The 12,288-nt window shown below is 28.5% G+C and overlaps 2 protein-coding genes across 3 annotated transcripts; one reads left to right on the top strand and one right to left on the bottom strand.

The window, feature by feature from the left end:
* Nucleotides 1-489: 489 nt before the first annotated feature.
* On the bottom strand, nt 490-3,616 carry Klp64D (kinesin-like protein 64D). The gene is made up of 8 exons (XM_076405515.1): nt 3,180-3,616; nt 2,892-3,122; nt 2,305-2,832; nt 2,051-2,245; nt 1,788-1,988; nt 1,664-1,734; nt 1,181-1,598; nt 490-1,123 (listed from the first exon to the last, which is right to left on the bottom strand). Exons 2-8 carry the CDS (start codon nt 3,111-3,113, stop codon nt 893-895), a joined length of 1,866 nt encoding a protein of 621 aa, XP_076261630.1. The 5' UTR covers nt 3,114-3,122; nt 3,180-3,616; the 3' UTR covers nt 490-892.
* A 361-nt stretch (nt 3,617-3,977) lies between these two features.
* LOC143197245 (uncharacterized) lies at nt 3,978-12,098 on the top strand. 2 transcript variants are annotated; one of them, XM_076405513.1, is made up of 10 exons: nt 3,978-4,309; nt 4,368-4,541; nt 4,646-4,978; nt 5,381-5,602; nt 5,656-6,168; nt 7,724-7,998; nt 8,059-8,247; nt 8,330-8,449; nt 8,511-8,693; nt 9,529-12,098. In XM_076405513.1, the coding sequence occupies exons 2-10, from the start codon at nt 4,406-4,408 to the stop codon at nt 9,787-9,789; spliced, it is 2,232 nt and encodes a 743-aa protein (XP_076261628.1). In that variant the 5' UTR covers nt 3,978-4,309; nt 4,368-4,405; the 3' UTR covers nt 9,790-12,098. The 2 variants fall into 2 exon arrangements, with proteins under 2 accessions (XP_076261628.1, XP_076261629.1); XM_076405514.1 differs by having other exon boundaries at nt 4,009-4,309; nt 4,685-4,978.
* Nucleotides 12,099-12,288: the final 190 nt, after the last annotated feature.

Below are 12,288 nucleotides of genomic sequence, written 5' to 3'. Positions count from 1 at the left end.
TTAAAAAATCAAATCAGCAAACGCGAAGAAATATTTCTCATATCTAAATTTTCAAGTAAAATATGGCGAACACTGATATACTTCCAATGCCAGCTCTCTCTTACTTTTTTCTTTTGCTTTCATTCTTACTCATACGACCAACAGATTTAATCTGAGTTCTGATGACAGTGGTGTTTGATTTTCGACGAGAAAAGTCGTTCTAACATTAATTAATTACTATTTTTTTTTATTTAAAAGTTTCATCAGTGCTTTATTAGTTCAAGATTTAATTATAAGTAGTACCACAAATTAAAGTGTAACTTATATCTGATGATTAAACTGTCAAAACGTTTTGACAGGTATTCTCTGAAGGTTGGTACTCTTGAAATACAACTTATTGTTGGAGGTGGTACTTGTATGCCACACCAAAGAGTCTTGTAGACGTTGTGTAAGCATTATATTGTAGAAGTGCAAGGTGTTCATACACATCTGTAAGAAGTAAGTAAAAAATTGTAAATTAAATAACTTTTATTGTAAATCATAATTACAAAAATTAATAAAAGCTACTAGCTTAATAAATTAATAAAATTTAAAAAAATATGTAACAACTGGTATTGCAAAGATTGACTAGCCAGAAACATGGAGAAAAAGTAAGACCAAGAATAGCAATGTTTTCCTATTTCTATGACCTTGCTTAATCAATTAACAAATATTAATAACTATATATTAATAAAATAAGCTGAATTGCATTTGAAACATTTCAAAATACCCGATAATCGACTAGAATAGTTACAAATTTAACTAAAGCGTGGATTAAGATTTTCATGTTATAATATTATGTTTAAAAAAATACTGCTTGGACTAGAAAAATGCGTTTCTTTAATAATAACGTTAATTTCTAGGCCCCCATTAATTATCGAGTTTGTTTTGGCACAGCAGAGTATGTTTTCAAAAGCGATCTTTTGCTTGTCACTTTTTTCTTTTCTGGATATTTGTGATACACCTGCTTCATATCAAACTTAATGGGTGGGGCTTCTTCAGGTGCAATTTGACGCTTGCGCATATTATTACCAGTATAAGCCACACCTTGTAACTGATATTCTTGAGTATCATTGTTGAAAATGCAGTATTGCTGAATAACTTTCTAATAAGAAATATAATTAACATGTAAGATAACAGAAAAACTAATCATAATATTTACCTTATATTCGGTCGGAATATAATAATCAATCATTAAATTGGACAACTGCATCTCTCTTATTAAGAGACGATTGTTGTCATTTAAGGCTTCCATTTCTCTTTGATATTCATGCTCCTTATCAGCATGTTCATCTTTGGCTTCTTTAATACGTTGTTGAACAACTTTGATTTTCTTATTTAAGGCCGCATCTTCCTCTTGAAGTGAGGAATATTTTTCTTCAATATCAATTTTCTCTTCAGTCATTCTATTGTACTGTTCCTCAAGTTGTTGATGGCTGCGATCCAAATTTGCCAATTCTTGACCAGAAGTTAAAAGCAGAAATTCCTGCTGTTGAGCCTTTTCTAAAAGATTTTCACCGCCACAGATAATTTTCTTCTGAATTATTGACAATCGGTCTTCTAATTCACGTTTTTCTTTGCTAAAAAGATTATATAATATTAATGTAATTATCTGATAGCATTATTCTTATTTCTATCTACTTACTCAATTTTTTCCATTTCAGCTTCAGCCTTTTTAATTTTTTCAATATCAGCTTCAGTTTTAGCCTTCTTTTTCTAAAATACATATTTATTTATTTTTGATAAAAAAACATCCATAAAAAGCTTACAGATTTAGGCTGCTCAGCAGCCACTGTCAGCAAAGATAATTTTTGTTGTAATTCTGCTATTTCTTGTTCAAAATGTTCGATAAGTCCACTTTCCTCTACATTTATCTTAGCATAGTTCTTAATATATTTTGCTTTATGAGCGTAACGTAAGGTACTGTGAGATTCTTCATAATCTTGTTCTGCTGGACTAACCATAGCAATCTAACAAATATTGGTAGCATTAGAAGGAAGCATTACATAGATGACATCCAAAACTAAATTACCATGGAGGTTTTAGAATTTCCACCAAGAGAATCTTGCAGCAATCTTGTTAACTTTGAATTACGATAAGGAACAAATGTTTTTCCTTCTACTAATGCTTGTATAACATTGCTAAGTGTTGAAAGTGACTGATTAATGTTTCCTGCCTCTCGTAATCCCTCCCCAGTTACCCCAGTTTTCTTAATTCTCTCAGATCCCTGTAAAACATTAAATTTAATGAATCTCAATATATGTTTCAACTATCACGTCAACTTACAGCCAAATCAACTAAATTTAATTTTCCAACTGTTGTTTTATTTGTATGCCTATTTTTTGATTCAATAACTATTGTGAATATAGCATGTGATCTTGAGCTAACATTATTCATCATTGTTGACCGTGTTATTCTATTTTTATTACCCCTGTCCATTAACTCGGTAGTAGATTCTACAGAATCTACAGTAAAACCTGATAAATCCTTTACATATATTCCTATGTCTTTCCTTTCTTTGATTTGCAATCTCTTGTTTGGATCAGAGCCTAAAAGATCTCTTACTTCCTCATTGTATATTTCTAAATACATAACTTTCACTATAAAAGATCTGTCTTCACTGGAGTTTGCTATTTGAGTAAATATATGTGTAAATGTATTTGGTATAATACCCCTCAATTCGGGCACTTCATAATTTCCAGTCATTGTGTATGTTTTACCAGTACCAGTTTGCCCATATGCAAAAATAGTTGCATTATATCCATCAAAAACTTGTTCAACTAATGGAGCTGCTACTATTCGATAAACATCAAGCTGAAAATATAACATTTGCAGCCTGTCAATCTATGGTAAAGTACTATAATCTTACTAACCTGAGCAGCATTTGGTGAAAAAATGTAATCCAATTTAAAATATTTGTTATCAAAATCCTTTCCTGTGCTTTTTTCAGGAGGCTTCTTTAAAAGTACTACATTTTCTTCATAATCGCATACGATAATTCCTTTGTTGCCGTCTTTAACTTCACGTTCACTAAATGGCCTAATTCGTACGTAAACTCGAACATTATTTGCTCCTCTTGGTTGATTTTCATCCATATTGTTAAACTAAAATTACACTAGTCTTGTAAAGATATATTTTGATGAAGTCACTGTTTTTTTAACCTGATAATATTTTATCAGAAAATACGTATAAACCTAAGGCACAAATAAACACTATATTGCACTACTATTATTGTTACTTTTTGTATGTATGTTATGAAGTTTTTCTTCGCGAAATGTCAAAAAATAACACCCTCAGATGTAAGTCAAGGGTGATTTTGAATCATCAAATGGTTACCAAGGAAACATGCTTAAGTCGATTCTACAGTAAAATGATGTAACTGAAATGTTTAATATAATTCGATAATACTAGTTTTTCAAGGCGTTTTAATTGTTGAAATGTCATTACTACTAATATAATCATCGATGTCACTATTATTTATTTATGGAAAACAGGAAACAATTCACATTCATATTTTGATTCTTGAATATATTCAGAGGAAATATACTTTTTCCTAAAATAGCTTTTCATTAATATATTAGGCATAATTTATACTGCATATGATTAGTATTAATTTGCTGAATATTATTTAATACTGTTTTTATTTAGTTTAGATGTTATTATTATTTGATTGATAAAAATCAATATAGAAATTGTGCAAAATATAACATATCATTCTAAAAGAAATTAATGTCTTTAATATATTTTTAAATATATAGTCACTTCTGAAATTAGGCAACTAACATTACTGTCAAAGGTTTCATATACTTGTGAAAATTGTTTATTTTTTTCTAATTTGGAAGGACTATGTTAAGAAAAAACATGTAAGTTATAGGTTTTTATGTATTTTTTCCTTAAAAAAATATTTATATAACTGACAAAACGGCAATGTTCATTAAAAACCACTGTGACATCATTTTACAGTTAACTGTAACTTATGGAAAACTCGCTAATGTATTATTTCTATTTTTTATATAATTTATGTCTCTTTTATTATAACCTGTAATTAAAAACAAGACACAGGATATTATGAACAAAAAAATTAGTAATCAAAGATGTATGTGAATGTTTTTGTGTTTTTTCTTTAAGATTTATAAAACTGTGAACTTAATGTCGACCGTTTTTGACATCCAACTAAAATTTAATTGAAAACAAAAACGTGAACAAATATAAAAGCAAGCTTATGTTTTAAGTGAATAATACAAAAATATTTCGTTTTACTGTGTTCGTAAGAGGATGGTTCGTAAAAGATGTGAGTGTATTAATTTTAATGACTGAAAATAGTTTTGAAAATGTAATCAAAATTTAAGGTCATAATAGAAAGAAAGTACAACTTCAAATTTAAGTAATGGATTTGGCCCCATGTATGGATGAAAATGATGCACCTTTTTTAATAGACAGTGGTACAGAAAGTATAACAGCAAGCCCATTAGCAGAAGAAACAGTACATTCTCAGAATTCTACTGTTTGTGACCTTAAAACTGGTAAGTCCATAATGTTCTCATAATATGTGTTATATTAATGGAATATGATTACATTTTATAATTTTTCAAATGATATTTTGCTGTTGATATTTTATTTTTTACAGATGCCAAAACCAAAATAAAATTATCAACTTCACTTTTAGACAAATCATTTTCTGTTGATGAAGATGAATTAGGTACACCCCTTGAACCAACACCAGTTGGAAAATTTCTCGATGCTGCTCCAATATCACCTAATAGTGTTACTCCTGATGATATTACTTTTGAAGAAGATGATGGAATTGAAGATCTCAATCATATTGATGTGGATAAACATATGGAAACAGACCAAGAAACAATTGTTGCAAATAATGTGAATATTCTAAAACAGTTTAGCAATAGAATTGATATAAATGACAAAGAAGATGACAGTTCAGCTGAGTTGATGACATATTTTGGTGAGTAACCAAAAAATATGTTTTTTAATAGTCTATTAATTATTGCTTTTTATGTTTTTGATGTAATAAGGGACATTAATTCATGTAAATATATTTGTACTATATTTATTAATACACACTTCCTTAAATACTATATTATGCAATCATCATTTTCCACATTTAATTGGGTATATTTAAAATTTCTACATATTTTTTTACTTTGATAAAAAATTTTCTTATATAAATTAAATAAGTTTGATTGGAGATAATAGCTATTAGTTAATACATTATTTCATTTAAAGGTATTAGAGTTGATATTAAAATAATAGGTATATTTTATTTTCAAAAATGTATGAGTTTTTTTTAAGAATTATATTGTGGATTTATTTGTGGTTTTTTGTTGTTATAATCCAACAATTTCAGAAACAATTGAACCAGAAAATGAAAGTGATATCTCAGAAAGTGACGAACCATCTCTACCTGAGACACCATGTACCTCAATATTACGTAAGTCATCGTGTTTTGAAACATCTGATGAAATTGAAGTTGAGTTGTCATCCAAGCAACGTCATGTTTATTTTCCAAGTGCAGAAGATATCTTAGTAAGCTACAAAGAACCAGAAAATAATGATCCTTGGACTATAAGTAAGTTCCTCGATCAAATTGAAGTATTGTTTTCACGCGCCCGTGGCTTCTAGATAAATTTATACCAGCTGATGAAATTTTAAAAATATATGAAGAGTCATGCAAAAAACACAAAACTATAGAATTAGATGCAATAAAATCACAAATTCAGGAAATTAAAAATAACATGAATCATTCCGCTACATTGAAATTGAATTCCATCAGAATAACTTGTGAAGTAAATGAAACATTAGAGGACATTCTAAAAGTTACCAATTTCCATACTCTGATTCTACAAGAGTGCCAGTTCACTCCTGAGACCATGACAGAATTCCTAAATATGTTGGAGTATTACAGTTCAGCATGTCATTTTGAAATTGCCATGAATTTTGATGATGATGACACTTGGTTATGTTTTTGTACCGCTTGTAGTAACATAATGGTATTAGAATCTTTATCCTTTAAAGGTATGGAAATAAGTGAACAGTACACAAGAAAGTTAATAAACGTTATTAAAAATAATACCAATATAACTACACTTAAGTTTGATGGATGTATGCTAGTCAAACTACCTACATTCTACTTAGGTAAGTAGTCGTATTTATTTGTACCCAATTAACTTCTTTCAATTTAAAATATATTTAATATAGATATTTATTAGTTAGATATTTAATAAATTATGATTTCTGAAGCTTTCAAACATATTTATTATTTCATATAAATTATATATTTGACCTTAATACATTGTAACATAAATCTTTAAATGTAAACAATATTTATGTTCAATAAATTGATAATTAAGCAGTAAAAGGTTATTATATAATTTTTATCAGTATTAGGAGAAATGTAAACAATGACTTGATAAATGTTACATGGTTTACGTTATACAAGGTGTCTCAAAAGAAAGTTTATATTTAGTCCATTGATTTTACAACAGGTAGGACTACTGACTGAACAGTTTCTATTAATTATCGAGATACACAGTTTCAGAAATTATTTTTTATGGGCGTGAATGGTTTTAATGTGTGCTCATTCCGGATTTGTTTCACTCCTGTAACGGCATTTCAATTTATTTACATAACTATTAAGATGAAAAGTACTCAATTGCTTGGTTTGTGAAGTTAAACTTCTGATTGGTACACTGAAGTTCCATAAGGGTTAAATTCCCAGGACTTTCCGCGTCCATCAATTCAATTTTTCCTAATAGACTTTAAAGTCTTATATCTGTAGTAATATTTGTTTAGTGAAGTCATACTAAAGGTAGTGTCTTTTTTGTCTTTTGCGTTTTTATGTACGAAAAAGAAAATGCAGTTCATAATCGTCTCGTCGTGAACCAGTGCTTGTTTTCGTTTCGGATATTTCGATGTAAAACAATGTTTTGGCCGCCCAATCCTTGAAAAAGTCAATGGAATCCTAAAATATTGACCACAAAAGTTTTAAACCATTTACATAAAACTGGATCCCAGGAATAAACCAGTTTTTGGGTTCCATACATATGTGCGAAAAAGATCATGGTTGAAGCTCTTCCGGCTTCAACTTCACAAACGTTTACAAATGTCCGTATTGACATGACTGCTAAGCAAGTGAATGCTAATGTATGTATTTAATAATGTGCTATGAGTTCTCCACTATCAAAAATTAATGCGACTGAAGTAGAGGATTAAAATAAAAGCATCGAGAACATATAACTAGTCGAGGTCAACATTGAGAGATTAAAAAGTTTTGATAAATCTGCCTTATAGCTCGGACTACCATTTGATTCTATGTCTGAAAAACTCTGGTATAAAACTGACCTCAAAAGAGTTTTATGAAAATCACTTCAATAAAGTTTAATGATTTTATCAGGAAAGTGACAAAACGTCAAAAATCATTGATTTGCATTTTAAATGTATATAAATAAATTCACTTTGAAGAACATAAAAAAAATTGAAATTAATTTTTGCCCAACCCATTATAGTATATAGATTTAACTACAATTTACTTTGTATTTGTTGTTATCAATATGTATATTGCGACAATGCGTTTTCTGATCATTGAAATCTCAATATAATCTAAGTAAATAAAACTGACAAATTTACAGTTTGATATTTACGGTATAAAACTGTAGTATTAAAATTTTGATTTCCTTTGATTTTTTTTCAGTGGATGCATTAATGCAAAATACTACAATTAGAGAGCTTTATCTTCCATCTACGGGTTTATATACTAAAGAAGCTGATACTTTACAAAGATTCCTTGTAAATAACACACATTTAAAAGTTCTGGATATCAGTAATAACAATTTGGGTGATAGGGGTTTGGAAGTATTAGCGAAAGGATTATGTAATCAAAATACCGTTGGTTACGGATTGTCAGTACTAGTGATTTTTAATAATCAAATAACTGATAAAAGCGGCCCTGTTATTAAAAATATTATTGTAAGTAACGTTTAATTTATTAGAGGATTTGTTTATTATGTAGTATTGTTATGATTGTAGGTCGAGTGTGGTAACTTACATACTTTAAATATTGGTTTTAATAACTTAACAGATGATGTCCTAGTACACATAAGTGAAGGTTTGCCACTCACAAGATCATTGGAAGGTTTAGGTCTTCAGTGTACTCTTTTGACCTGCAAGGGCATTTTAGCACTTTCAAAAGCAATACCAGAAAACACGTCTCTTCAAGTAAGACATAATTTATCACTATACATTAGTTAAATTTTTAAAACTTTCTATATCAATATTCATATAATAATTTCTTTTATAGAAAATTAACCTTAAAGGAAACAAAGCTATTCAAATTGCTGGAGTTGAAGCATTGTGTGATGCCTTGACACAATCCAAAATAAATAAAATTGAAATTGACGAGAACAATAGGGCATGCAATGTTAGTATTACGTTCTATTTATAGGCAAAGAAAAATCTTCTTTTTATTATTTTCGTTTTAGGACCCCGAAGCCTATTCACAGCTGGTTAAAAAATTGAACGCATTATGTACTGTTAATAAAAATATTACCGAAGATAGTAGCGAAGATGAAGAAATCTTGAATATATCTCAGAAGGCTTCAAGGAAAACCTCTCTAAGCTGTGAACCAAAATATAATGGCCCTGATCTAACTAAAACATTCCAGGTATTTGTTTTGACTTATTATAATTAAATTATTACTAGAATCTTGAATAAGTTCTCGCTATTTTAATGAAATATTATACCGTGAATATTGTTTGGCAGTTTTTTCAAATCTTTCTTCTGGATTTAAATGTCACTTTGGAAAAATGACGCCCCGTATCTGAGAATTAAAACGTTTTCAGAGTTAAGAACGGACGTACTTTTTTGTTATTAGTGGCTTCTAGACTCGCGATTATTTAATTAAATTATATACCTTATATATTACAGCGTACATATTCGATACTATCTAGACATGCATATATTATATTCCAATCAGCCTCGTTAAACTACTCATTCTTTATTATATGATCACTTATACATTTATAATTTACAACTTAGTGACTGGGATGGTTGTTCTTTATCGAGGTTTACGCTGTCATCTGTTGATAGTAAATTTAAAATATCATTTTCCTGAGCTCGACTTGAAACAACTAGTGAGATAGAACTAGTAGGACAGTAGTTGCTGTCTTGGTCGCCGCGCTACCAATCCAGCAGAAGTGATAATCTGAATAGGTGATATCTGGTGAATACAACAGGTGCGGCAAAACTTGCATATAATTGGTGCCTAATAATGTAAAAGTATTTCCATTTCATTTCCTTCCAACTTATTTTTGAAGCGACCCCCGACTCTTTAACAAAACTTTTATGTGTACTTTTATGTAACAAAAAAATTGTTTACACTTCAAGGCAATGTATTAGTAACAGCTTTGGTAACTATATCTAAAACGGCAAGAACTAATTCAAGGCTAGTATAAAAAAATGTAGAAAGGAAAAGTAAGATCTCTATTAATGTTTCATAGCCTGGGACGTCATTTACATCACCAGCTTCAAGTCCCGCTACAAGAAGCCGTTTCCAAATTGTTAAAGTACCAGAAAATGGTAAAATCGAACCGGCCACGCCTATTAAAAATACCAAATCAAGATTTCGGGTAAGCAAAGTGGTATTAAGCCCAGATGAAGATATTTTCATTGGGCGTTTTGCAAATATTCGTAGCAGCGTTTCCTCAAATGATAGTGTCGACTCGTTGACAACGATTCATATGGATAGTGATAGTGAGTAAAGGGAGTCACTTTCATTTTCCTTATAATAAAGCCCTTCCTGTTGTTGTTAATGTGTTACTTAATTAAAAAAATAGCACTTTGTTTAATGCTTAATATTGGGTTGTGTTGTTATTTATTGATTCAAAATCAATAGGAGGGCTTTAAAGTAATTTGGGTTTTTTATGAACTACAAATTTATAATTATATATTATAAAATTATACTAGTACCTTATCTATTTACATATGTATACATATACTTAGATACAAACATATTTATAAAACAATTTTAGTCTGCAATTGGAAAAAATCTCCTCTAAATAGTTGTATGTTATTCTAGTTGTTCTGAGACTGACTTTTATTAAGTCTTTGTACTCAAGTAAGTGTTTCTAGAATTTTTATAGGTTTATATATCCACAGTGCAAATAGTCTCAAAATATGATAACAATTTAATAATTAGCTTTATAGTATGTAATATTTGCATTTACATTTACTGACCATTTAAATAAAAGCACTCTCTAAATATAATGCACAGGTTAGACGAAAATCGTACAAACTTTTCATTATAATATTATTTTGCCATACAAGTATCACCATTTAATCAAGTGTAGTTCATAAAATCCCATATTAGACCAAGGGCAGCGGGCTATTTATTCCCGAGATAAAAAAATTATATGTAAATTTTTTAAATTGTTATTAAACTAAACCTGTTTAACTATTATATATATTCATATATTTTTTTACTCGGAGACCGTTTTGACATTTTCAAGTTGAAGAGTTTTTAGCTTTAAGCTGAATTCTACAATTAGTAGAGAACGTTGTCAGGACAATGTATGTATTAAGGTAGACTAAATGCAAAGCAATATCTGCATGGTAACTAACTATATGGATATTTATATAGTGCAAGTTTTATAAACGTAATTTATATAATTAGGAATATTTGAAATTAGAATTGTTAATACATTTAGAAATAATTTTTTTCAAAGTATTCGAAGGCGTCAGTTACTTTGGTAAATGTATATATAAATACAACTCTGAATATATATCAAGAAGCATTAAAAAAAGTATTAAAGGTGGTAACGGTACCACCTTAAATATAAATCATTATATTTGTCGTTTGGAAAATAACATTTTTCTTTACCATTTTACTCTTAAGAATTATGATGTAATGTTCAATCAGAAATATGATATGACTAATTATAAGCTAAATATTTTGTTTACTTAATTTCGTTATTTTGTAAGATATATTTACCTGGCAGCTGTCGTAGGTCTATACAAAGACGGTGTCTTTTATTTTGGTATTTTGTTAGTTCTGTGATACATCTTACTGATAATTTTTCCTTAAGATTTTTTTTCCAAGTACAATAATTTTGTGATGTTACAAACAACAGATTTCTCACAAAAAAAACCTCATTTGTAAGTGTAAGAAGTTCTATTAATATTTTATTATATTTTAAGTGTTGTTTCTTATATATATATATATATATATATATATATATATATATATATATATATATATATATATATATATATACATATATATATATAATTTTTTTTTAACAGTTAATCTGTACTAGATACTTAAATGATGTGGTGAAATTACATAAACCATTAAGAAGTCTAGACAATAAGGCAATTATGTAAAAATTTTATTCATTACTGTTTTTAGTAACTATATAGCCAATATATAATATTTTTATATTTACAAAGTTACAAAAATTTATTGTTTTTTTCATTTGGAGATTTAGTTGTAAGTTTACTAATATCAGTGAAAATGGTCTCTTAAGTCCTAAGTCCTAAATGAAACTTAATTTTTCCAGTGATATTTTGTGGTGTTTGAATAAGATGAATCGGTTAGGGTTTAATGTACATACATGTTTTTTTACGAATTATTATCTCGTTTTTATATAAAGCATCAATACTAATACAAGATATTTCTGATTAAAAATTGTGGCAACATGAAGTGCCCTGTAAAGTATAATGGTAAAAAATAAGTACACATAATACAAAATAGTGTTAATAATTAAATATATTTTTATATTAATGTTGACAGGTAATACTGGGGTTAATGTTAGAATAAGTAGCATACATATTAGTGATTTTTGGTACAAACTTAATTCTATGTTTTTCCATGAACTAACTAAAATAATTTGTTGGATTTTCTCGCATGCACTCATTTTGCCTCTTTTGTTACTTAGTTTTTTTATTATTTCTATTCTTGTGTATGTGATAAAATGGATGTGATACTGTATGATATGTTTTAAGAGTATTTTAAAAGATAACCAGTTATGGTAGATTACCTGTGTTTATAATAAAATGTATGTTTCTTCTATGTTGTTTTCTATTATTTATTAGTTGTTCCTAAATTCTTAGAATATTGCTGTTTTGAAAAACCAATTCCACTATAAGAAGGTAATTCGTGTTTCATTATATAATAGCATATAACAATCTTGACGAGAAAAATATCGTTGAAAACAAATTATCATAGATAACTAATCATAATATTTATCAAAGTTTTTATT

This window comes from Rhynchophorus ferrugineus, unplaced genomic scaffold, assembly GCF_030347505.1.
Source record: "Rhynchophorus ferrugineus isolate W39M unplaced genomic scaffold, kcgeb_rfMv2 rfM5, whole genome shotgun sequence".
Taxonomy (NCBI): domain Eukaryota; kingdom Metazoa; phylum Arthropoda; class Insecta; order Coleoptera; family Curculionidae; genus Rhynchophorus; species Rhynchophorus ferrugineus.
This window is presented reverse-complemented; position numbering and strand designations above follow the sequence as displayed.